At 42.2% G+C, this 27,529-nt stretch overlaps 1 protein-coding gene across 4 annotated transcripts in view; it reads right to left on the bottom strand.

The window, feature by feature from the left end:
• The window catches only part of PCNX2 (pecanex 2), a 352,025-nt gene that overhangs the window by 10,578 nt on the left and 313,918 nt on the right, over positions 1 to 27,529 (bottom strand). For all 4 annotated transcript variants that reach the window (XM_055147380.1, XM_055147381.1, XM_055147382.1 and 1 more), the window contains 6 exons: positions 24,582 to 24,835; positions 14,536 to 14,769; positions 12,501 to 12,619; positions 2,332 to 2,476; positions 1,457 to 1,687; positions 471 to 745 (listed from right to left, as the gene is read on the bottom strand). In XM_055147380.1, coding sequence (XP_055003355.1) covers positions 471 to 745; positions 1,457 to 1,687; positions 2,332 to 2,476; positions 12,501 to 12,619; positions 14,536 to 14,769; positions 24,582 to 24,835 — 1,258 coding nt within the window. The remainder of the gene's footprint in view (positions 1 to 470; positions 746 to 1,456; positions 1,688 to 2,331; positions 2,477 to 12,500; positions 12,620 to 14,535; positions 14,770 to 24,581; positions 24,836 to 27,529) is intronic.

The raw sequence follows: 27,529 nt of genomic DNA, 5'->3' as shown, positions 1-27,529 counted from the left end.
GTACTTTATTGACAGTGAGTAGCTGTGTACATCAAAACCACATGCATCAGCACTATTGTAAACATGTGACCTAAATTGCCATTAAATTTAAAATAAATACAACAAAAACTTTGAATTCATTCCAATTAGCCAGAGACGTTATTACAACTTGCAGAGAAGATCAATTGGAGGAGAGATGGGTGTGAGGGGAATTCCAGTGATTCCTCTTTAACAGATGTGCAAAAGTTCCTTCTAGAAGCCTATCATCTCTCCAGCTCTGCAATAGCTCAAGCCCGAGTCTCAACTCTGCAGTGTGAGGGGCAAAGATTCTCATTGCATGAGGCTGCCCATTGATGCATCACTGTTAGTGGGAACCAGTAATCTGAGAAATGGTCTCCAGAGTAGCAGTTTAAATTATCTAAGACAGGAGTGCAGTTCTCTTCATTACCCTCCCCATCATTTTCTTAGAGGTCTTGCTTGTAGGCACTTACCTTAAAAACTTCGTTCGGAACCATGTCCTAATGCTGTCCAAAGCGACAGGTCCACTCCAGACCTTTTTCAGCTGCCTGTGGGTCCCTAGGTAGGATGTGGTTAGCGGGGAGACATACATCGGGTAGCCCAGGGGCTGATCGCAGGAGGAATTGATCAAGTTCCGGAGGACCTGCTTATTGTTCTGGATGCTGCCACGCTCTGGATTACGGTTGCGAAGGAATATGAGTTCCTGTTGCTGCCCAGCCCAAAGCCCACGGACACATTCTTTGTTAACCTGCAGGTTTGAAAAGGAAGGTGCTGATGTGGGTGATAGGAGCAGTGGTGGATGCTCTCCAGTCGGCAATATCAATCTGCAATGAGGGAAACACGGCTCTATCCTCAACATCCTCAACCAGAACACTTGGGCCTGGAGTTTTTTCTATTTTCTTTCTTTTTTTTTTTTTTTTTGCTTTTTGGGTCACACCCAGCGATGCTCAGGAGTTGCTCCTGGTTTTGCACTCAGGAACTACCCCTGATGGTGCTCGGGTGACCATATGGAATGCTGGGAATAGAACCTGGGTCGGCCGCGTGCAAGGCAAACGCCCTACCTGCTGTGCTATCACTCCAGCCCTGGCCTGGAGTTCTTTCATAGTCAAGCCAGAATGACTATGCTGCAGATTAGCTAGGACACCATTTACATGGGCAAGTAAACAGCAAATAAATAGCAAATGAAGTCTATGCTACAGCCCAGTATTTTTGAAGTTATAGGGAAAGGTGAATTATTTATATATATATGTATATATATATATATTATGAACCAAATTCTTGGGTCCAGAAATAGTTCATGCTGGCTCCCTAGTCCTCTTTTGCTCCTGGCCAGTTTTCATTCATAGCTACTTCTCTGAGCAGAGTATTGGCTCAGGAACAGGGGGGTGCCACTGCCATTTCTCTCCCTCTATTCCCAAATAGGAAACTCCTGTTAGCCCGGGATGCTGGGCCACTGTACCTTTATCACCTTGAAGCTCAGGAAGCTTTTGTGGAGCATGATGACCTTGTACTCATCAGTGCCCTCGTCCACCACATGCCTCAGGGTGAGCAGCTCCTCCTTATTGGAAAGCACAGCACCCCGCCAGGCTGGGTCACCCTCGTGGCATATCACCACCTTCTTCTCAAAGGACTGGATGGCCTCATAGAGGACCACGGGATCTTCATACTCATCAGGGCAAGTGAACTGGTCCTGGGGAAAAGAAGTTCAGGCATCAGAGGGCTTGGTGAAGACCAACAACCTGATTCTGCGGTCAGTATGCAGATGGTCACTTGGCTGATGATCTGCTCTTTTTTTCTGGAAGTTGAATGGCACAGAGTGATCCTATCATCTCATTAATTGCTCCAAATATTGGAATGCACCTCGAAAAGCAGCTTCATGGCTTGGAGATTGATACATTTTGGGCACTTCTTGTCTGACCAATTCCCTTCTTTTTTTTTTTTTGCTTTTCGGGTCACACCTGGTGATGCACAGGGGTTACTCCTGGCTCATGCACTCAGGAATTATTCCTGGCGGTGCTCAGGGGACCTTATGGGATGCTGGGAATCGAACCCAGGTCAGCTGTGTGCAAGGCAGATGCTCTACCCGCTGTGCTATTGCTTCAGCCCCTGACCAATTCTCTTCTTGTATCACATCTAAGAATCACTTGGAGGGAAATGGCACTAACCCATGTCAAGAATAGTCCTGATGCCTAGTTGTCTATGTGAGAAGCCCACTCACAAAAGTCATATCATGCACCCCCCCAAAAAAGGAGCAGACTATATCTTTAGAAGCCCATTTTCTTTTCCTAATGTCTCAGGCTTAGGACTCTTGTTTAAATGGTTTTTATTTTTCACCTGGTGAAGCTTCAGAGACATCCTGATAGCTGGAGCGAGGACTTTGTGCAGTAGGTCCATGTCAGCGAAGACCCACTCATCTCTAGCTGTTATTCGAAAGTCGCCTTTGAAGAGGGCGTGGAGACCATATAGGAAAGAGTCCAGGCTGGAAAGCAAGGTGACGTTGATTGCTTATTGATTCACACAGAACAAACAGGGTAGCAGTGTGTTATAAGCAGTGAACAAACAGCATCTTAGAATATCCTGCCAGGTCTGAGTTTCTGCCTGTCATACTCAGAATGATCTCAATGGGATCATTAGGCTGATCCCGCAGGGATTGTTCTAGATGCCTGAACCTATAGCTGCATTCAGACCCTCCCGACCAGCAGCAGAAAGATCATCTGCAGTAAAGTCACTATCACTAAAAGTAAGAGCAGAGAACCTCATTAGAACTGGCCTAAAATGTGTACAACTTAAATTAATCCATTATAATCTCAGAACACATTTGATTTTGGGTCCCCCCCCACCCTCTGTTTTCATTTTTCTGTTTGTTTGTTTTTTGCTTTTTGGGTCACACCTGTGAGACACAGCGATTACTCCTGGGTCTGCACTCAGGAATTACTCCTGGAGGTGCTTGGGGAACCTTATGGGATTCTGGGAATAGAACCTGGGTTGGCCGCATGCAAGGCAAATACCCTACCCATTGTGCTATTGCTCCAGCCCCCCCTGCTTTAAATTTTTATGTGATTAGCAAAAGAAGCCGAATAGGGCTAAAATTAATGACCAATGGACTTCTCAAGATTGTGCAAGATTTTGTGTTTTCAGGTTTATTTCTCTGCTTATTTTTCTTTGCCTTCACAGAGAATTTAAGGGAAGTCATTCAGGGTCTGGGCCTTTTACTTTTTGGTTGAATACAAAGAATGGATGAGGGTAGGTTATTCTGTAGCTTTCCTTACGGTGAGCTACTCTGTATTGTTAGGAGGTGAACTGTTCTTCCTTTTATTTTCATTAATATACTTGATCTCAGCCACCTCTAATGACCCTGGCCTCCGACATCCCTGAGAGGTAGATAAGAGGCAAGGACAAGAAACAGCAACCCTGATATGGTGGAACTGAGACAGGAGGATCAGAAAAACGTGTGTGCAGGAGAATTTTGGAGGATGACTGCTCATAAGGATTTAGCGAGTTGGCCCGGTGAGCAAGACTTTTGATTCAACACAGTGTATTAGACCTACACACCAGGGAAATAGTCCCACTGATTGCTATTTTAGCATTTCCGTGTGAAACGTACCACTATCATTAATTTCCTTCTAGAACTCCCTTGAGAGAGATTCAGAAGCTTCAAGTCAGAGCAAATTGTGGGAAATAGAACAGCCAGGATTTAGTCATACAGGGCTGGAACTATTGTGTCTGAGAGAAGCCCAGAACCTTTCCTGAAAGAGTTCCAAGAGGCAGCCTTCCTGAAAATGTTTCATACTCACAGGAGACCTGGGTGGGGAGTTCTAGGAGAATTCTAGAACCATGTTTCTGTAGGGTGGGTGTCCAGGTGGAAGCTTCCCCCCACTTTCTCTTTTTTTTGAAACACCTTGAGAGCAGTTACAAACTTTTATGAAGTTTTAGGTTTAAGTCTGGGTCATACAATGATAAAACACCTGACTCTTCACCGGTGCACATTTTCCACCACCAAAAACCCCAATATCACCCCCATCTCGCTCCCTCCCCCTGCCTGTGTGGCAGACAATTTCCATGTTACTTTGATTACATTCAATATTTTGACACCAAACTCACCATTATTATTTGGGATTTTACCCCAACACTCAGATCTGCCTAAAAGGCAACATTAGACAATTTGTTTTCTATTGCTAATTATGAATTGCATATGATGGTGTGTGGCCGCTATTGTGGCCACGCAATTTTAGAATTCTGAAGTTTTAATAATTAAGTCTGGAGGGACTTCTGCCAAAAGCTGCTGTGTTCCGAGCTTTGTTTCTGAGATCATGGACAATAAGCAGCTCAATCAGTAGCCAGATGGCTCATTCGTGGGTAGCAACTCAGGGGCTCGTTGGGGCTGGGGGGTGGGAGGGAGGGCCGACTCTATCCCCACCCCATGAAGCCCGGAGTTCCTCATCACTGCGAGCCCCTCTCTGGCTGTCCCTAGGCCTCTGGAAGATGGCGTCAGCGACCGAGCCAGCAGGGGAAACAGGCGAAGGCACAAAACCTGTTCCCACCTGGGGTGCTCCGGCACCGGAAACCTAATGCATAGTCTGGGTGCATTTCTGTTTCCCCTTTCTCTTAAAAAAATCTTTATTGATTTAAGTACTATGATTTACAAAATTGTGAATGATGGTTTCCTGTGTACATCATTCAAACACCACACCCATTCCCAGAGTGCCCACCTCCCTCCTCAGGGTTCTCGAGTCTCCTTTTCAACACCCATGCCCCCTCCTCTTCAGCCCTGCCCCCCACAAGCTCAGTTCTGTGGAACAACTCTCTTGTTCTGCTGTCTTTGGGGCTTTGTTACTACCTTACTAGTAGTGAACATTAGGTCCCACTTTTGAGACAGTTCATTCTGTACCTATGCCTTTCCTTTTGACTGATTTCACTGAGTGGAAGCTTTACAAGAATAAAATGATCTGCTCTCCACAGAGAACATTTGAAATGCTCTTTTCTTCAGATAGACGCTAAGTTTCAAAAGGAGAGTGCTGTCATAAAAAATGGGTGACAGTGGTGAGGCTCCTGTGAACATTGTAACCAAGTGTGTGTGACCCCTGGTCATTGCAACAACAGAAAATGGGAAGGGGAATAACTGAAATATATGTTTATGTAGAACCCAGGTAATGTGGAACTTTGTGATCTTGAACTCTGGGCTCAACAGGACCTGGGAGCAGAGATCCTCTGCCTGCTTCCCCCAATCTCTGGCCACCCAGGGGTCACACCCATAAACCACCTCCTGCCAGCACCAGGTAATCTCCTCATCAGCCACCCTCCAGAATTGATGGCTGCTTCTCCCGGAAGGGAGCATAAAATGAGGCCCCCATAACCATGCCACTGGACTCCATGCCAGTCTTTTCCACTCCGGACACTTCAGAAGGGGTTGGGTGAGAGCCCTCCCCGCCCCAAGGGACCCAGCCCCAACAACCGACCTCCACTACCCAACCACCACCATGCTCAAGGCTGCTTTCCACACACTTGGGCCGGGCCTCACACATGAGTGAACATATTCCTGAATTGTGTGGACACATTATCATACGGGGAAATATGTATATATGCCTCTCAAAGAGCCTGGCAAGCTACCGAGAGTATCCTGCCCACACAGCAGAGCCTCCCAAGCTCCCCATGGCATATTCGATATGCCAAAAACAGTAACAATAAGTCTTTTTTTTTTTTTTTTTTTTTTTTTTTTTTTTGCTTTTTGGGTCACACCTGGCGATGCACAGGGGTTACTCCTGGCTCTGCACTCAGGAATTACTCCTGGCGGTGCTCAGGGGACCATATGGGATGCTGGGATTTGAACCCGGGTCGGCCGCGTGCAAGGCAAACGCCCTACCCGCTGTGCTATCGCTCCAGCCCCGAAGTCTTATTCCCTGACACTGAAAGAGCCTCCAATCATTGGGAAAGACGAGTAAGGAGAGACTGCAGAAATCTCAGTGCTGGGACGAATGGAGATGTTACTGGAGCTGTTTGAGTAAATCGATGAACAATGGGATGACAGTGATACAGTGATACAGATACATAATGTATAAATATATAATAACAATTTAAATAGATTATACAAAAGTATAGCATTATAAATGAGGATACTTTTTTTTATTTTTATAATTTATTTATTTTTAATTAGAGAATCACCGTGAGGGTACAGTTACAGATTTATACACTTTTGTGCTTATACTTCCCTCATACAAAGTTCGGGAACCCATCCCTTCACCAGTGCCCATTCTCCACCACCCGTAAACCCGGCGTCCCTCCCACCCTCCCCAATCCCATCTCCCCCCCACCCCACCCTGCCACTGTGGCAGGGCATTCCCTTCTGTTCTCTCTCTCTAATTAGCTGTTGTGGTTTGCAATAAAGGTGTTCAGTGGCCGCTGTGCTCAGTCTCTAGCCCTCATTCAGCCCGAAACTCCCTTCCCCCACATGGCCTTCAACTACAATGTAGTTGGTGATCGCTTCTCTGAGTTGCCCTTTCCCCGGAACGTGAGGCCAGCCGCGAAGCCATGGGGTCAACCTCCTGGTACTTATTTCTACAGTTCTTGGGTATTAGTCTCCCACTCTGATATTCTATATACCATAGATGAGTGCAGTCTTTCTCTGTCTGTCTCTCTCTTTCTGACTCATTTCACTCAGCATGAAACTTTTCATGCCCATCCACTTAACTACAAAATTCTTGACTTCCTTTTTTCTAACAGCTGCATAGTATTCCATTGTATAGATGTACCAAAGTTTCCTCAACCAGTCATCCATTTTGGGGCATTCGGGTTTTTTCCAGATTCTGGCTATTGTAAACAGTGCTGCGATGAACATACATGTGCAGATGTTGTTTCGATTGTACTTTTTTGCCTCTCTGGGATATATTCCCAGCAGTGGTATTGCTGGGTCAAATGGGAGCTCAACCTCTAGTTTTCTGAGAATCGTCCATACTGTTTTCCAAAAGGGCTGAACTAGCCGGCATTCCCACCAGCAGTGTAGAAGGGTCCCTTTCTCCCCACATCCTCTCCAACAGCGGTTGCTTTTGTTCTTTTGGATGTGTGCCAGTCTCTGTGGTGTGAGGTGGTATCTCATGGTTGTTTTGATCTGCATCTCTCTGATGATTAGTGATGCAGAGCACTTTTTCATGTGCCTTTTGGCCATTCGTATTTCTTCCTTGGTAAAGTTTCTGTTCATTTCTTCGCCCCATTTTTTGATGGGGTTGGATGTTTTCTTTTTGTAGAGTTCAACCAGTGCTTTATATACCATTGATATCAACCCCTTATCTGATGGGTATTGTGTAAATATCCTTTCCCATTCTGTGGATAGTCTTTGTATTCTGGTCACTGTATATCTTGCGGTGCAGAAGCTTTTTAGTTTAATGTAGTCCCATTTGTTGATCTCTGTTTTTACTAGATTGCTTAGTGAGGATACTTTTTTATATAAATAAAAAATATATATATATTCTTTGATTCCTGCTGAAAATGGTTGAGTTATTTTTCTGGGAAAAGACTTAGAATGCCATGTTGCTTGTGCACAGAATAAGGAAAAACATTCCTTATGGAGACGGCAGCAAAGAAACATAGAGAGAAGTGTGTAGAAAAGGGACTTGCCAGAGAACCATGAGCAACACTGTAGACAAGAGGAAAGCAAGGAAAGACAGAGCAATGGTACAGTGGGTAGGGTGCTTGCCTTGCACAGGGGTTCCATTCCCAGCACCTATATGGTCTCCTGAGCCCCACTGGGAGTAATTTCTGAGTACTGAGCACACTGTGTTTCCCAAAAAAAATCTGAGAGAAAGAGAGTGAGAGAGAAGAACAATGAGTTTAGGCCATCAGTCCTTCAACTGCTCAATGGTATGTGGAGGCAATCACAGGCTTCTACCTTATGAAATGCCACTTTTCTGGGAGTCTCAGCACCTGAGTTCCCTTATAAGGCACCTCACCAAAAATTAGAAAATTTATTTGTAATAGAGACATTACTGGTGCCCGCTCGAGTAAATCGATGAACAATGGGATGACAGTGATGACAGTGATACAGTATTTTCAGAGAAAAATGACATACTTTGGTGCTTAATATTACTCCATTAAAGTTGATTCTCAATGCAGAAAGCCAAGACTGAATGAGATTCCCACTCCCCGAGGTTAAATTATCCCTTGCACCTTAAAGGTAAAGGTTCCTGAAAGGAAGGTGTTTCATTATCCCTTTATCTTCAAGAGAATAAAGAGAAGGCAAAGAGATACGAGGAGACCGGGAGGCCAGGGAGAGAACAGAGGTCTCTGGGACACCTGCAACACAGTTCTGATGCAGAGTTTAAGGGTCTGTGTCTTATTTTGATTCCACCAGGAGATGACAGGCTCCCACTGCCAGGCCAACAGCTGGAGTGGAGACAGTGTTACTCGGAGCCCAGGGTTGGGTTTCAGGGGGAATGAAATGGCCCCCCCCACACCCACCCTGCTGGGCTGTTCACCAAAGTCATCTTTGTCTACTCATAATGCTCATTGGTCAGGCAAACAGGAGGGCAGTGACAGCTATGCCCAATGTAAGGAACTGCTTGGGGGACAAGGCAAGCCAGCCCTCTAAAGAAAGCTGTCACATGTCTGAGTATGTTGCAGAGAAATGTCTGCATACAGAGAATCAAAATTAGCAGCATCCTGTGAAGCAGATTTACATGGCACCACATCCAGACTAAATTTTTTAAAATTTATTCTTGTATTCATTTGTATCTCTACGGAAGTAGAGTTAATATTATATGGTGCCTATATATATATATATATATATATATATATATGTATGTCACTGTCACTGTCACTGTCATCCCCTTGCTCATCGATTTGCTCGAGCGGGCACCAGTAACGTCTCCATTGTGAGACTTGTTGTTACTGTTTTTGGCATATCAAATACGCCACGGGTAGCTTGTCAGACTCTGCCTTTTGGGCGGGATACTCTCGGTAGCTCGTTGGGCTCTCTGAGAGGTGCGGAGGAATTAAACCTTGGTCGGCTGCATGCAAGGCAAATGCCCTACCGCTGTGCTATTGCTCCAGCCCTATATATGTATGTATATATATTTATTTTGTTTTAATTTTTGTGTGTGTTGCCATGAGATACAGGGTTACAAAGCTGATCGTGGTCAAGTTTCAATCATACAGTGTTCCAACACCCATCCCTCCACCAGTGTACATTTTCCACCACCAGTGGCCCCAGTTTCCCTCCCACCACACCTCCCCCAAGTCTGTCTATGCCGGGCACTTTTTTATTCTCTCTCTCTGACATTTTGATAAATATAAACAACACCAGAACATTCTCACCCCTTACTGGTATAGTAGCCTTTGCTTGAATGCATCTTTTTAATTAAAATGTTTTGTTTTGTTGTGGGGCCACATCCAGTTGTGCTCAGGGGTTACTTCTGGCTCTGCACTCAGGAATCACTCCTGGTGGTGCTTCGGGGACCATATTGGATAATAAGGAATCAAACCTGAGTCAGCAGCATACAAAGTAAGTGCCTTACCTCTGTTGCACTGTCTCTCTGGACTCACGGAATGCATCTTTTTTAAAATAAAAAACGCAGGTATGCATTACTTAGACCCCCACATTGCATTAGTAAACCCAAGAACCAATCTATGGCTATGTCCCTCCACCTAAATGCATAAAAGGGACCATGACTAAACTGCCTCCCCAGGGCCTTCTCTGCTGCTCTCACTCTTGCCACACAATCACAGTGCAAGCAGTGACCTGGCATTTGTCACTGAGTGTGCATTTGTGCATGTATGCTTACGTGTATTATGGGGCGGAAAGGCTGCCCTCGCCTGCCTCAGAGTGGCAATTTTGCAAGCAAAATCATGGATTGAGCTACAGCTTAGAAAATGTGAAACACAGCTGTTTGGTTGGAGGAGAGGTAGGGGCCCAACAAAGTTTTTACTTCCCATTCAGTGTCCCCTCTGCACCCCGTGACGTATCTAACTAATAAGGAAATTCATGGACTTCAGGCCCAAACCAGTGCCCTAAGGCAGTTTGTAAAATAAATTATCTTTTGTATGTCAAAGACTGGGGCTGGAGCAGTAGGGCCTTTGCCTTGTATGCCGCCGACCCGGGTTCTACTCCTCTGTCCCTCTCGAAGAGCCTGGCAAGCTACCCATGGTGTAATCGATATGCCAAAAACAGTAACAACAAGTCTCACCATGGAGACGTTACTGGTGCCCGCTCAAGCAAATCGATGAACAACAGGATGACAGTGCTACAGTGCTATGTCAAAGAGTGAAATGAAAGCATGTGGTGGGATTTTACTATGCTGAGAGACCTCTGTAAAGTTAACCAGCCCCATATAATCAGATTTCTCCTAGAATAGCATGAGTATTATTCCAGATTTATCTCATTCACATGTTTGGAATAAGTAGAGTTGATATTGAATCTACTCGTTGAAACAAAGAAAATCCCATCCAAATAAAGTTGATATAAACAGCTGGTAAGCAGGGTGCTTCATCAAGGTAAAAATAAAGCAAGCATGCCAAGCAGGAAACAAGTAAACCAGGCGCATTTGAATAACTTAAACTAAAAATCTGACTGAAAAGCTCTTGGGAAATAAGTTAGGCAGGAACTGAGAGAGCAGAATCTTTGAAGTCTGTTATTTGTCATTTGTAAATAAAAGTTAAATTTTAGTTTTAAAACCTAAGCTTTGGAAAAAATAATATCTGAATTTACCAAATTAAAGACAGTAGCCTGGATACTATGAATATCTGAAGACTGAATCAAAAATCTTCAGAATCTGTAGCCTTTCTGACAGGTATTTAGTTTAATAAGGAACTCGCTGCCTGTAGGAGCCACACATCACCTGGTTTACAGACGCTATGAAGAAGGAGCTTTTCACTAGACCTTCAAACAATCAAAAAATGAATTCTAGAAATCTCACAAACAGAATTTCTCATGTCTACCATGAGGATGAGTCAGGCAGAAGAAAAGAGAGAGAGTAGAAGCCAGTCAGCTACTCCCCAGAATGGTTTTCTGGTAGTATATTAGTGCACGATTTTGGGGTCAAGTCAGCATTTCTTGTCACTAACAAAAATCATAAAAACTTGAGAAGTGGGAGTTGAAAGAGTAGCTGATGCCTCAAATTCTTAGTAGATGTCTTCCCCCCCTTTTTTTCTTAGCAACTCAAAACTGCAGTCTCCAAGGAGGTGGTGAAGAGAATCACCCCACTTTACCCTTTATCAGCTCAAGACACATAATTGGTGGTTTCCCATAAATTTTGACCAGTAATGACTCACAGCTGTCCCCTGCAGGAAGGGCACAAGGAAACAGTCAACAAGTCTCTCTGGCCCTGCCCACCTAATGGCCAGGGGTTGTGATGACCCTTAAAACAAGACTGTTGCCCTAGGAAACTTGTAATGCAAAGCAATAATACCAAACTCACTTGAGATAAGTATCAGAAGAACTTTTGCAAAATGCCATATGAGCAATACAATAAAGGAATATTGAAATTCCAAGGAGAGACCTCTTTCCAAAGAGGTTCAATTGAAGATTTTTTTATTCCTTAACCTGTCCTTTTGGGGGTGATTTTGTCTTGGCCACACACTGAAATTCTCTGGGGTGTTATAGAAAAAAAGTACTGATAGACAGTCTAGCTATAGAGACAGTGAAATCATTGGTTTGGTCAGGTCTGAGCCCAGGGTGTCAGATACTAATAAGTCCCTCAGAAGATTTTAATATGTGCTAATGAGGTGATTCTAATGGGTCAGATTCCAAAGGAGAAGTCTGTGGAATGGCCACCAATATGGGCGATGACAAGGTGACTAATGGAATCCTCAAATTAGAAATTTCACCGGTTCCAGAAGCAGAGACCAAACTGTGAGGAAGGGACTGGGGAAGCTTGGGCATAGTTTCATCTGAGAAGGAAAATTCAAGAGCCTGTTTGTGAATGTAAGATAAATCCTGCTGTATCATAGCAGAAGGAGAGGAAGGCACCAGGAGAGAGTTTGATTTTGTGTTACCTAAGAAGAGAGACTTGGACTCTTTATAGACAGAGAAGGATGAGATACTAAAAATAATTAGAAAGAAAGCAGAAGGATATCTAATTAAAGGTCCACAGACACAGGTTAGGGTTTAAGTCTGAGGACAGATATGGTGTTCTTTTATTTTTTTATCAAGAGAAACAGGGAAAGGGAACTAATTTTTAATGAACATTAATTGTGGTAGATGCCTGCTAGGCTCTTCATGCATGACTTGACTTAATCTTCGCAGAATATCTTTAAGGATCCCAGGAATCTAGATCCCTCTGTACCCAATTTTTAAGACTGCAAGTGTCCCATCGTCAATCCATTGCTAAATTGAATACTCCAAAATATTGCCTTTGGTCCAAAAGCCCCAACATTCTTCTCATAGACCTTGCAGGTGTTGTTGCAAAAACCTATCTGAAGAAAGCATAAGCAGCCCAACTATATACTAAATAAAATGATTGTAAAATATTCATCAAAAATAGAAACTACAGTGCCTGTACCAACTGCTTCCCAGGTACCTGATGGCCATGTTGTGAGCTGCTGTTCCCAGGGCTCTCCTCCCCAGGATGCACAGGGCAAATGACAGGGTCACCAAGGCAGAGTCCTCATCACTGTCCACATTCAAATTCTTTGCAGGCTGAAAAGTGAGGATGTGAATTCAACTTTTACACCAGTTCCACCATATGCTCCCTCCCGCCCTACCCCCACCCCCAAACACATGCAGCATCATAAAGGTAAACCTTTGGGAGGCTTTTAAAATGAGCATAAAAGAAATGCCCAAACTTAACATCCTCCAGTATAGAGAGAGGAGGAGCATGAGGATCAGGGAGACAGTGGGAATGAGGCTTTCTTGCCGTCCCTTTACAGAATAGTATACTAAATGAACTGTAAGAATAGCATTAAGAAGTTTATAAAGGGAGTCACCCAAAATCAGGTTGGAAAGGAAGGCTGGGAATTCAGGAGAAATTTAAAGTCAAAAAAAATTTTGGGGGGCCAGAGCGATAGCACAGCGGGTAGGGCGTTTGCCTTGCATGCGGCCGACCTGGGTTCGATCCCCGGCATCCCATATGGTCCCCCAAGCACCGCCAGGAGTAATTCCTGAGTGCAAAGCCAGGAGTAACCCCTGAGCATCGCTGGGTGTGACCCAAAAAGCAAAAAAAAAAAATTTTTTTTGTAGATAAAATGAAACAATTTAAAAACAGAGAGGGGGAAGGTGTAACGGTGGTGGGATTGGTGTTTGGATATTAAATGTAATCAAATTGTGACCCACTTTATGAAATAAAAATATAAAAATAAAATAGAAAAACTGAATAAAGAGATTTAAAATAATCATCTTTATAATAAAAACACTGGTAAAGACAAAAATAAAAATAAAGAGAAGACTCATCATGGGGATACCCAGGAATATCAAGAGGCTTTACCTATCTCACCCTCCCCAAAAAAGGGTAAGATCATTCACATTTTCTCTCCTTCCTGCACTGAGAAACTAGAATTAACTATTTACTTCCTTTACCACCTGATTTTAATAACTCAGGAAAAGATCAACAACCTGGGCTCATGTCATAACTTGTACCCTCTACAGGTCATATGACGTACTCACCGCCAATCCAAATGGTTGTTTTTAACTGGATGTATCATCTCTGTATAACATATTGGTTTAATTTTTTTTAAATATTGAGCAGCCAAGCAAGCAGACACCATCCACTTGCTTCCCTCCCTATTTATCCTCATACTCCTTTCTTCTATCTCAATTTTCTTTCTTCTTCCTCCACTGTTTTTGGTTTCACTGCTCAGAGCCTAGTTTATTACAGAAATATCTTTAGCATATGAGTGTTAATGGCAGAAGACCAGTGTGGAGGTAATTCTCTGATTGCTAGACTTTTCATATTCTTCCTTCAATTTGTGTGACAAATCTGGATTGCAGCACAGATATACTTTGTGTGGAAATCTCAAAAAGAAACTTTAAGCAAAATGTTTTCAGAACTTAAAATTTTGTTCTGTTTTGGGGTCACACCCAGTGATGCTCAGAGGTTACTTAGAAACTAGATGGGATGGTGGGGATTGGGGGACCATATGGGATGGTAGGGACTGAACCTGGGTCAGCCGCATGCAAGATAAATCCACGTTGGCCCCAGTTTTCAGAATTTTAAATTTTTGATATAAGCTTTAAACTTCACAGGGTGGTGTACAAAAGTTACAAGGGTTAAGGTGCTTGCTGACCAGTACCACATGAGTGACTCCCAGAGCACAGAGCCAGGAGTAGCCTCTGAGTATTACCAGGCATGACTACCCACTCACCCACCCAAACAAGCAACCAAACACTGACCCTGAGCACAGCATAGAGAGAAACATATATTCTAGACTACTTTGGTGGAGACATGGTATAAGATTTCTTCCATTTAATTTTTAGTCAAATATTTTTGTCAAATATTTAATTAAACATGAAAGTTTGTTCTCTATTTTGTTAGTCTAACATAGAATAAGAGATGAACTATACAACATTCCTGTGTCTTTAGACTTTTAAAGTTTCCAGCCAATATCTCCTTTACCCACCTCTTGTCTTTTCCGTGCACAGTACTGAATCCATTCTAAATACACATTACAGTAGCTGGCTCGCGTTATCCCTTGGAGACAGGGAACATAGTCATCATCGATGTTAATATTGAACATGGCGAGGTCACGCTCAATGTAATGCCACTTGGCAAAAGGTTGCAGTGATTTCAGAAGTGATTCATTTTTTATCCAGGAGAAGAGTTTAGGGGATGTTATCATATAGTAGATTATACTCTGCGGAGAGAGAGAGCAAACATTTGACCCTTGACAGCAAGACTTAATTTATTGTATCTCAAAAATTAAATCAATGTCAAGGAAATATGAGATGTGAAATGGCCACATGTGATGTCATTTCCTGCTGGATTTGCAACTTAACATGTACTGGAAACATTCTCAGATACCTAATTTTAAATGTCACTGTGGGAGGAAGAAGTGAGAAGAATAAAATTATCAGAACAAAATATCCATGGGAAGAAAGGAAGGAGGGCAGCCCTACCTACCATTTCTAAGAGATGGGTTCATGCAGGTTTCCAAAGTTGCCATGCTCAGACAATCCATCTAAAAGAGATTGGGGAGGGAATGGAGCAATAATGCTGTTGATAGACATAGATATAGATATAGAGATATAGATATAGATATAGATATAGGTATAGGTATAGATATAGATATAGATAGATAATGATTGTTTGGCAGGACACTGATTTGCATGTGGCAACCTGGGTTTGATCCTTGGAACTCCATACATTTCTCTGAGCCCCACCAGGGATAATCCCTGAGCAAAGAGCTAGAAGTAAGCCCTGAGCACTGCTAGGTATGGCCCCCCCAAACCAAAATAAAATATAAAAAATAAAAGAGATTGGAGAAGATCCTTTTCTTGGATTAAATGAATGAAGACAATGTAGTTCTTATGGGAAGTATTTATCATGTACAATTGTTGTCACACAGCTACTTGTGTCATCCTGGGTGCTCAGACAGTGAGCCTCTGTGATTTATTACAACAATAATTCATGTTTTCCCCATCTTTCATATTCTCTTATTATGGAAATAGTGTTTCCCAACTTGGGGAAATGTTATGCTTATGTTTTGATATTTACAGTGACATCTTCATGAAAAATTACTTTTGAGGGGCTGGAGCGATAGCAAAGCGGGTAGGGCATTTGCCTTGCACGTGGTGGACCTGGGTTCAATTCCCAGCATCCCATATGGTCCCCTGAGCACCGCCAGGGATAATTCCTGAGTGCAGAGCCAGGAGTAACCCTTATGCATTGCCGGGTGTGACCCAAAAAGCAAAAAAAAAATTACTTTTGAGTGCTTAGAAAGAACTCAGTGGGCTGAGCACATGCCTCAAACATGGGAAGCCAATATTTGATCTCTGGCAACATATAATCTCTTAAGCATCACTACGAGTCACCTCCACACACTAACATGGAAGTAACTACCAAATAAACAACTCAACATCTTGTTATGTGTTTAAAAAATTGTTTGATTTTTCTTTAAAAAGTCTAGCAGAAGTAAAATTGTGACATAAAAATAGACATCCAAGTCTAATGTTAACACAGTCACAGGATAAGAGTCAGCTGTTAAAGAGTGCTATTCAAACTTCACTACTTTTTCCTCATCACAGGGAAATGTATGTAGCACTGTAGCACTGTCATGCAGTTGTTCATCAATTTGCTTCAGCGGGCACCAGTAACGTCTCCATCGTGAGACTTGTTGTTACTGTTTTTGGCATATCGAACATACCACGGGTAGCTTGCCAGACTCTTACATTTGGGGAAGTGTAAGTAGTGTGCAATAATTCTGAAGCTGAGGTAGATCATGGGATCCAGGGTCATATCTCATTCACATATCATGAGTGACAAGGAAGGGCAATATTTGAGGCAAGGAGGGAGTGATTCGAGCTGCCAGAGAATCATAGCTTTATTGACAACTTCTGCTTGGAGATCACGTTCTTTCAAAGCCCAAGCACAGCATGAGACACATCGGGTATGGAGAGAACAGGCCCCGCATGACTAACAGCTACAGGTGAGTGGGCAGGAAGCACTTTTCTCAGCTGACCTTCCCCCCTTCCCTTTATTTACATGGGACATGAACTGCAGAACTCTAAAGTCAGAGTTGCTCAGGCATTTGATTTTAGGGTTATTTCCAGAGTTTTGAGCAGATGAGAAGACGGAGACACTTGGTCTCTGAATACATCAGTCCAGATGCCTGATTCAGCCTCTCCTTTCTCTTAAGATTGATCTGTGGCCCATAGCATACGACTTCCTTCTGTTTCTTTAATTGAATTGAGATAACATTGGTAACAAGATGACAGAAGTAATCCAGGTAACAAGGTTGCTTTTAGAATTTTATAATTATTCAAATACGTCACCACATCAAACCCACCACCTTATCACCTCTGCCACAGTTCATCCATCCAGTCACTCCCCCTTTCCATAATCTTCAATCTCAGCTTCTTCTTCGGTAACTTCACTTCTGCATTCAGAGCCCAGAGGTTTGTTTTTGTTTGGTTTTGTCTTGTTTCCTTATATCCCATATATGATTGAAACCATCCAATATTTGTCTTTCTCCTTATGAATTATTTCACTTCTTACAACCCTCTCCAGTGCCACTTATGTTGTCACAAAAGGTAAGCCTTCATTTCTTTTTATAGTTGAGTAGCATTTCACTGTATTTGTGTATCGCTTATCTGTTGCTGGGGCTTGGGTTATTTCTAGATCTTGTTGTTGTAAATAATGCTACAGTTGTTCATATAGCTTTTTTATTCTGTGTATTTATATTCTTGGATATATATCTATGATGGAAATCTCAGAATCATATGAGATTTTTCTACATACTGCTTTTTTCTATTTTTCTACATACTACTAATTTTCTACATACTACTTTTGACACATTGAGGTTGAACCCATTGACATTCTCATCAACTGAGTACGAGGATTCTGTTTCCTCCACATCCCAAACCATGCTTATTATTTTTGGTCTTTTTTGTATATAGGATTTTTATTCCACTGAGCATATTCTCTATTAGGTCCCACAGTGCACCTGACTCCACAATGTGAGAATCTGGGGCAAGGCAGCCAGTTTAAATGAATTCAGTCCTGCATATACTCATCCCCCAATCCCTGTAGCACTCACTTCATAACAAGGCTTCAGACATTAACAAAATCCCTCAAGGGACAGGGTAGGCAGTATGGGCATTTGAGCACATGTATGGCACATGCCAGCCCAGGTTTAATTCCATCACCATATGACATTCTCCCCAACCCTTTGCCCCTTTGCACACACAGTAGATCTAGGTGTAATCCTGGAGGCCTCTGAGCACTGCTGGTGTAGTCTGATGTTCCCCTGCACTGTGCAGCTGGAGTGCTCTCTGAGTAACAGGTAGATGCTCCCCTGATTAAAAAGTATATAAAAGGGAAATCCCTTCAACATAAGTAGTGGGAAGTGAGGTGAGGAACAAAGAGGAGAAAGAGAGCAAAGAAAGTTGAGAAGCAAGTGAGAAAGACAGAAAAGCTAATGACTGTCACTTTTTTTTTTTTTTTTTGCTTTTTGGGTCACACCCGGCAATGCACAGGGCTCACTCCTGGCTCATACACTCAGGAATCACCCCTGGCGGTGCTCAGGGGACCATATGGAATGTTGGGATTCGAACCTAGGTCGGCTGCGTGCAAGGCAAACGCCCTACCCATTGTGCTATCACTCCAGCCCCATGACTGTCACTTTTTGATCATTGTTTTGACGTCTAAAATGAGGTAGCTCTTCTGAAGCATTAAGAACAGGGTCTGAGCTATATTAAGTGCTTGCAGCCATGTCTCCAGACTGTGAACTAAGCTTTTGCTCCATGCTTCCCCAGGAAGGGAAATGATGCAATTTCCAACTTAAATCTCCCTGGACTCAATTACTAAAATACAGAAATCCTAAACCACGTGGCTGCTACTGTGGCCACGTGACTTTATATCTATTCATTCTCATCAGTGAAAAACTAATTATCAAATGTTTCCTTGTCAATGGGGTCGTATTCTTGGCGGATAAACTCCAACAAGAATAGTGAGTTCTGTGTTGAAACTCCAACAACAATAGTGAGTTTTCTGTTGAAATATGGAATGTAATCAAGGTAAAGAGAAAAGAAAGTGAAATTTATCAGTTATGCAGGGGGGGGTGGGGGTGGGAGGTATACTGGGTTTTTTGGGGTTTTTTTTGGTGGTGGAATATGGGCACTGGTGAAAGGACAGGTGTTTGAGCATTGTATAACTGAGACATAAGCCTGAGAACTTTATAACTTTCCACATGGTGATTCAATAAAATAAAGTAAATTAAAAAAGAAGAACAGGGTCTGGTACATGGTGCATCTCTGCACAAATGACTTACTAATTTAGCTAGCTAGAGATTAAAAGTAGGCAGCAGCAGCAACCGTCCAGAAGTTTCGAGCAGGTGGCAAGAAAACAGAAAGGCATTAGGAGAGAGCTAAGTGTGTAGTGGTCAGCAAAAGTCACATCTAATATGCAGATATGGAAATCCTGAATATAGGGAGTTTTTTTCTATCATCTTCTTCCTGGCACAATAATTTAAAGCTTCCAAGAGAAAGACATTTTAAGTACTTGGCCAAAGTTTGAAGCAACGGGGTAAGCAATTGGTAACTGTGGTCAAAGTCATCAGTTGAGAAAGGGGTAAAAGAAGTCTGGTGTGTCTAAACATCTGACTCTGGCAAACATCTGGTCTAGTTTCCCCCCCCCCCCCACCCCAAAGCATTCTAATCACATGGTCCAGAGAGGAATAACAAACTAAAGTCAAAAGATGGATGTTTACATTTTCATTCATTTCTACAGAGGAACTAAAAATAACTCCTCAACGGATGAAGTCAGAATAATTAAGGAAGACTTTGAATCCCAGAGGCTAAAGCTTCCTCCTCTAGGTTTGGCAAAATCTTGCAGTGTTGACTTCTGAACTTAACCCCAGATGCTTTGTTACACACAGGGAGAATTCATAGCCATTCTTCTCATGGGAGGTAACAGAACACCCCTTCCTCCCCCCCCATCCTCAACAACTGGTTGCAAAATAAACTGATTTCCAGTTCATTTAAGATGAAATCCTGTCAGGGAGACATAGTCTATGAACAGTGTGAAATCCTTTATAATCTGGGAGGATGTAATGGAGATGATACTATGTAGAACTGATAAGGACAGTGCAAATGAGGTGATTTTGTGGAGCTGATATTTGTGGCAAGTGGGACCTCTTCTGAATTAATTTGCCATATCTGGCTCTTGCAGCAGGAATCCTTCTGGTTCTCATTTTAATTGTAGATCAGTGTATCCTATCAGACAACTCACTCTAGAAGGGGAACTTGGCAGGCAGACCAACATGACCGGATTTTTCATTTCTCGTTCTGCAAGGCCAGTGATAAGCACATCTCCTTTCTAAAGGAGTTGGGCAAAAATAATGGCATCAGGAAGATGAGCCCTTGCATCAGGCTGATTTCTCCACTGCAATGATGATTTTGAACAATAACAAATGGAGAAGAGATGGAAGAGACACTTAGTCATTAGGAAGGGAATGATTTAAAATATATTCATGGTGTGTGTGCATGTGGAGGGACTGACCCAGTTTATCAGGAGATTAAACAAGTCCTGTTGTGTAAAGGAATTATTCCAAGATTTTCTTTTCTTCTCTGTTTTTAGGTCCAAAATAAAAAAAATAAAACAATGAAACTGAACTTGATACTTGATGAAATTCAGTATAAGGGAATTTCTCTGGCCAAATAATGGACAAGTTAAATATCTGAAATAAAATATTCATCATTTCCTTCTGTTCTCATAGCCACGCAGCATTCCTAACATTTACTTTAACTAACTTCACTAGAAAATGAGTAAAATTTCTGTACTACCTTCCACCAGAGTAGGGAAGCATTGGTGTTAGGGAAAGCCAGGCTCCCTGGAAGATGGCCAATGAGATACAGCAGGAGGACAATGGGACAATTTTCAAGATGTTTTATAAGGGACAGTAAGTGTAAGCCCTTGATCTTCATTGTCTGTGTTCTATTCTCTATCCATTTAGCCTGGGATTTAAATCTTGGAACTTGAAGGTGAAGGAAACACTTAAAATGAATTGATTACAGCAAGGGCTCACTTAAAGTGGTAGAGCTGGGAACTTGGAAGGAACCTGGATTCCTGACGATCCTTCATTTATGTGTGGGAGAAACACAATTCTCACCAATCTGACATTTCATGATCTGCTGCCAAATATCATACTACTTGGTATCAGGAGCTTGTCCAGAGTTTAAAATATTTTGATCATTTCATTTTAAAAAAAAAATGGTTGAGGGAATAAACCATGAAGTTTAGAGGAAATGGGTCATAATTTTCTGGCTTTATTGCCAAATCTTTCTCAATTTACCTAAGTTTGGACAAGATACCTATCATTTTGTGTGAGATTTGGGAGTTAAGTTTAGAATTCCTCTAGTATACACAGTGATGAATATGAACCAGTAAATGTGCTGCCACAGGAGTTTCTCCACAAGGGGAATACAAAATGCCCAATGGCAATAGGAACGAAGAGCAGGAGGACTGGTCTTCAGTAGGAAGCTTGGCACTGGGGCAGGGTGAGGGGGATAAGTTAGGCAAGGTAACACTAAGATAAGGTGAGAAGGGAAAAGTGCCTGTCTCAGAGGCAGGCTAGGGGTGTGGGTGTGGAAGAAGGAAACAGGATACTGGTGGAGGATCGTGGACTTTGGTAAAGGGATTGGTGTTTGAACAATATATGCCTGAAGCTCAATAATATATCTTTGTAACTTTATAACTCATAGTGATTAAAATTTTTAATTATTTTTATTTTTTAATTAGTGAATCACTTTGAGGGTACAGTTACAGATTTACACATTTTCCTGCTTGTGTTTCTCTCCTACAACGTTCGAGAACCCACCCCTCCACCAGTGTCCATTCTCTACTGTAGGATGACATTACTTTGTCCTTTCCCTGCTTGCCACAAGTAGCTTGTCCCAGTTTTCCCTGGAGTTTAGGCTTACCCCAGTCTCACCCATCAAGGTGTTCCCGAATCTCTCCCATTCCTTTGTTTAGCTATAATCACTTCTCCATGCTCTCTTCCCCAAAAGAGTTAATCCTTGGCTTTCCCTTAATCTGACTCTGCTAATTTGCAAGGTCAGACCTTCCTAGGATACTGAATTTATATTATATAAGTTAATATTGCCTTTCTCCTCTTCTTGTGCCTTTTGAATTATTTACTTTAAAGCTATGTCTGTTTTGTATAGACACAAGAAGACAATATTATGTTTTTATAACTTGGGAATTAATTGGCCTTGAATATTATTCCCTCCCAGGCATCTGCTTTCTCCACTTAAGCCTCAGTTGCCCTCAGTTCCTAGCACCCCAAAGTAGGGTCCCCAATGTGGGACGGGAAGGATCCAGGGCAAGCGGTGAGTTATGTGCTACCCTGGCATCGAGATGGGCCTGGCCAAAGTGCCTAATTCTTAACTATAAGTTAAGAGCTTGATCATAGACAAATACTGTCATGATCCAATAGTAATTATGAGACTGGGACCCTGCCAGGGATAGGAAAAACTTATCTGGCCTGAGCACTGTAGTCTGAGATTGAGATGGCCCCAGGAGAGCAATTCTATAAGCTTTAATGCATCTCTTATTGTGTCCATACAAAATAATTAATATTGTGAATTCTTATATGTTTGCTGGCTGAGGAGAAGAGAAACACATTCATGGGACTCCACCCTTGGGTGGATCCTCCTGCTGAAAGAGAATTAAGTCCTAGGAGAAGCATCCCCTGAGGGAAAGGAACCTTACCATATTGATGGTGACCACACCTATGTGTATGCCCCAACCCCCTCATGCTGTGGAGATTTAACTAGGCTGTAAGAGTGGGTTAGGGGGCCAGATCCACAGATCCAGAGAGAGACTGAGAGCGGGAGAGAAGCGGAGAGAGAGAATAAAATAAACTGATCGAGCAACCAGTCTGGCCTTCTTCCTTCTGTCGCCTAGCCTTGACCGACAGCACACACAGTGGTTCCGGGGCACGGAACGTGGGCGGTGAGACAGAGCCGCCCAGAGAGCCCGTGAGTGCTCGTGCCCCTCGGCGAGCTTTAGTTTTTTACACTCTACCACCAGTGAACCCAGTATCCCTCCCACCCTCCAATCCCATCCCTCCCAACCCACCCCGCCTCTGTGGCAGGATATTCTCTTCGTTTTCTCTCTCCTTTTGGGTGTTGTGGTTTGCCATAGAGGTATTGAGTGGCCATTGTGTTCAGTCTCTAGTCTACTTTCAGCATGCATTTCCCTTCCCGCGAGGGATCTCCAACCACATTTTACTTGGTGTCCCCTTCTCTATCTGAGCTGCCTTTTCCCCCAGCATGTGAGGTCAGCTTCCAAGCCACTTTTTTTAAATGCTAAAACAAATCAGAGAAAAAGAACAATTTAAAAAAAAGGAGTTTCTCAAACTTTTGTTGTTGTTATTATCAACTTGGATGTGATAGTTAAAAGTTACCTAGCTCTTTCCCTTTTAGAACCTGTCTTCTATTTCACATGAAAGTTAAAACGTTAGCCATTTTTACTGCAGATATTGGGGTTTCCAACAGGAGTTAGAAATTACAGTTTTATAAATATCTTTGATTCTACATGAGTGAAACCTTTTATGCCATCAGGAACCCAAGTAATCCTTTGACTGCATTTTCTCATTTTTTCTGATTATTTGCTTCCGCTCAGCTGGAAGGGATGTGGGTATCTTGTATGGATAAGTTCCTTATTTTGAGTGGCACTGAAACATGAAGCCCTTCGTCCATGATGTCCATCATGCAGAGTGCTTTCAAGGTAAAAACCATCAGGAACATCTCCTGAACCCTATCTGCCCTTGCCTCTCCCTTTCCCTTGGCAAATGCTTTCACCCTGATTATAACTTTGCATATATGGTGAAGTATAAGGATGTTTAGTCCATATAAGTGAGGTGAGAGGGCTGTCATAACTAGTTCTGAATGAATTATTAAGCTATTATTTTAAGTTTTATTATGAGTATCAAAAATACTTCCGAATACAAAAATTCTTGGTAGAACATCAACACTAACATTTATAAATTGTAAACACTAAGGCTAGGTAGGATTTTCAGAGTGCTTTAATTTATCCTTGATCTTCTTTTAATCAATGCATGCGGTGTTCGAACTGAAGAAGCAGATATAAATAAGAGAATAAATCTCCTATTAGTGTCTGAACTTTGAATATGCCTGACTGGACAATCATGTCAGAACAAATTAATAAAAAGTGTAACCAGTATATACTTCTAAATAAGACACAGAGGCAGGAGATAGAAGACACAGAAGCAGGGAGAAGACACAGAAGCAGAGCACAAAGAGAAAGAGAATCAGGGAGTCTCAGAGGAGATCAGAGGAGAGACATCAGAGACAGAGACAGAGATAGAGAAACAGAAGAGAGCATAGCAGCATAAATAGAAGCAGAGCTCAAGGAGGAGCCATCCCAATGTGGTCCATACACAGAGGCTTGAGAGCACTGAACTCCAGTGGCGAGGGAGAGAGAGCGAGAGAGCGCGTGCCTCCCCGAGAGCATGTGAACAACACACACACACACATACACACATGCACACACACACACATATCACCCCCTTCCGTGCCTGCGCCTTTGTAATTTTTACACTTCCCAACTCCCTTTTTCTTCCTTCTTAGACTTAGTTCCCAACAGTTATTTGGATAACTGTTTTTTTTTTTTTGGTGGGGGGTGGGGGTCCTCTCATCAGAATATACTCTGGTAGCCTTCAGAGTAATATGAATTGAGAGAGAAGGGGTAATATGAGAGAGAGAGAGAGAGAGACAGAGAGAGAGACAGAGAGAGAATTATGACAAGGGGCACAGGCTCAGGATAAACCAAAGCCCTCAGCACTTTTCATAGACTAGTGATTTCTAAACTTAGTTTGGTCTCTGAGTCAGAAGGTAAGGAGAAGTTTTAAACTCTAGTTTTTCACAAACTTTTCCAGAAGCCCCTTGAACCAGCCCGGCAATGAGCAATGTTATTCAAACATACCTTGATGTAGTACCGGACAAGGATCCTTCGGAGGTCGAAAACCTGCAGCATGGTGGCCGCGTTGTTGTCTATGATGCTGTAGCCCTCCAGGATGTACTGTGTTCGGGTGATCTCCCAGGTGAGCCAGCGGAGGTTAAAGGCAGCATTGCACGACAACAGATGGGGCAAATGACCTGGTTTGCAGCAACAGCAGCCTCTGTCATCCTCATCACCTTCCATGATGGCTTCCACCTCTCTCTGCTGGCAGTAGGTTCCTGACCAAGTACAAACACGGTGGAAGTTACACAAGAAGCTGCACTTTTGTTTGGAATAGACTTTCCGTATTTCTTCATTAAAAGTGAAGATGATGAGGGACAGAGCGATATTACAGTGGGTAGGACACTTGACTTGCATGCAGCCAACCCAAGTTCAATCCCTGGCACCCCTCCCCTGAACCAGCCAGGAGTGATCCCTGACCGAATAGCCAGCAGTAGTCCCTGAACACTTCCAGGTATACTTCAAAACAAAACAAAAATAAGCAAGAAGTGAATATGATGAAAAGAGTCTAAAAATTGAGATTGCTTGATTCTTTATCCCAACAGTGCCCTCCAAACAAATCCTCAGGATCATAATCATTAACTCATATCCATTAATTTCAATCTGAGTCTATGGTGGGTGTGTGTGTGTGTGTGTGTGTGTGTGTGTGTGTGTGTGTGTGTGTGTGTAGGAGGAAACACACTCATCGAGGTCACAGACACCAATGGCTGTAATATTGTAATATGGGATTGTTAGATCCTTGAGTTCCTTTTCCAAAATTCTAAAGACTGCACAAATAAGAAACTAAAGCACAGTTGTGGGTGATACAACTGAGGCAACTAGGTATGTGTGAAAGTTTCACCAGGAGAGGTGCCCCAGAAAACTTCCACAGTCAAACTGTGAGAGCATGCCACATCTTAGACAACTGAGAACAGGACTAGGGTGAGTTAATTCTGAAAAAAAAAAAAGAAAAAAATAAGATAAAAGCTGGGGGCTAGAGTGATAGCACAGCGGGTAGGGCGTTTGCCTTGCACGCGATCGACCCGGGTTCGATTCCCAGCATCCCATATGGTCCCCTGAGCACCGCCAGGAGTGATTCCTGAGTGCACGAGCCAGGAGTAACCCCTGTGCATCGCCAGGTGTGATGCAAAAAAAAAAAAATAAAAGCTGTCAGCAGTTTTTGAAAACAAGACATAATTTGTAAAATTATTATAACTTATAATTTATAAAAATTTAATTTTAATAACTTAAATAATAATTTTAACAATGATTGGAAGCATAGATATATGTCATCATGCTAATAATAGGAGCTAACTGACACTGTCTGGAATACAGAGTGACGATCTAAAGTCATTTGGGGGTCCTGGCGATGTGACTCAGTGGCAGAGCACCTACCGTGCATGTGTGAGAAGGATCCCAGACACAACCTCATACTACTACTAAGTGCCATCTCTGGCTCTGATGGAATAATCATAAGCACTGAAGCCCCTAAGCACATCACCATCCAGTAACCACAACAAAAAGAAGAGAATAAAATTATTGAAATAAATTATCTTAGCAGAGAACTGATACTGTGAACAAATACTAGAAATTCACAGGAATATATGCCGTCACACACATCTGGATTTTTAAAGAATCTATAAATATATGCCAGCATATTTAACAAATAATTTAGTAGCTTAACTGATTGAACAAGAAGTAAGATAATACTTAAAAAATAAATGTGGTCTTGAAGCTTCCAAACAAAGGGACTGCTATTGTCAGAATATACCTATTTTATTTCTTTGGATACAACACATAGTCACTGAAAAAAATAAAACAAAGAGAGAATTTGACCAAGTTATTTGATCCTTTCAAATTTGTTCCCTCATCTTTGAAGTGGGCTGCTAAGAATCTAGTAAAATGCCCTGTGTAGAGTTATTACTACTCACCCAATAAATTACCATTTTTACTGGATTGTAAATGCCATAGTAAGAGGATTATCAGGAAGAAATGTATTGAAATAAAAGAAATAAATAAATGACTCAGTATATACATTAGCTTACTAATTAAACCAAATATTGACTACCCATTAGGTCTCATGACCATTATAAGAGAGAGAGAGAGAGAGAGAGAGAGAGAGAGAGAGAGAGAGAGAGAGAGAGAGAGAGAGAGAGAGAGAGAGAGAGAGAGAGAGAGAGAGAAGATTAGCCCCTGCCATAGAAGGAGGTAGGGAATGATGGGAGGGAACCTGACGCTAGAAAATATCCATTGATGGAGGGATGGCTGCTGGAACACTGTACGACTGAAACCCAATCGTGAACAGCTTTGTAAAGGTTTATCTCACAGTGATTCAATAAAAAAGCTTAAAAAATAAGTGAATAAATACGATTAATGGATTGATATTTACCATCGAATTTAAATATTTTTTAGTGTTCTTTCAATGTTTTTTCTTCCCCTATTTATCTCTCCCTGCTTTGAAACCCTAACCACACATGTGTCACAGTGCTTGATACTATCTAGCTAGATCTATCTAGCTTGATACTATCTAGCTAGGTCTCTAGCTAGATCTCTTTCCTTTAAAAAATATTTTGAATTTATCTATTTTTTTTTACAATAGAACAACTAATTGGAGGGAAGTGGGCACTTTACATATGCAGTGCTTCAAAAAACTATTACTATTTATATCAGTATAATATTTATTGTTGTATTCAAGATTATTCTCCTTTTAAGCTTGTCCTTTAAGATTTTCATTTCAATCATTTATTTGGTTCTTGATTTTATTTTCTCTCTACTGATAGTCTCCATTTTTAATTCTCTCTTTTTTTTTTTATCATTTTACTGTTGGGGTTAGAGCGATAGCACAGCGGGTAGGGCATTTGCCTTGCATGCGGCTGACCTGGATTCAATTCCTCCGCTCCTCTCGGAGAGCCTGGTAAACTACCGAGAGTATC

The sequence above is a fragment of the Sorex araneus genome, chromosome 9 (assembly GCF_027595985.1).
Source record: "Sorex araneus isolate mSorAra2 chromosome 9, mSorAra2.pri, whole genome shotgun sequence".
In the NCBI taxonomy this organism is placed as follows: Eukaryota; Metazoa; Chordata; class Mammalia; order Eulipotyphla; family Soricidae; genus Sorex; species Sorex araneus.
The sequence above is the reverse complement of the archived record's forward strand: the minus strand, read 5'-3'. Positions and strand labels throughout refer to the sequence as shown.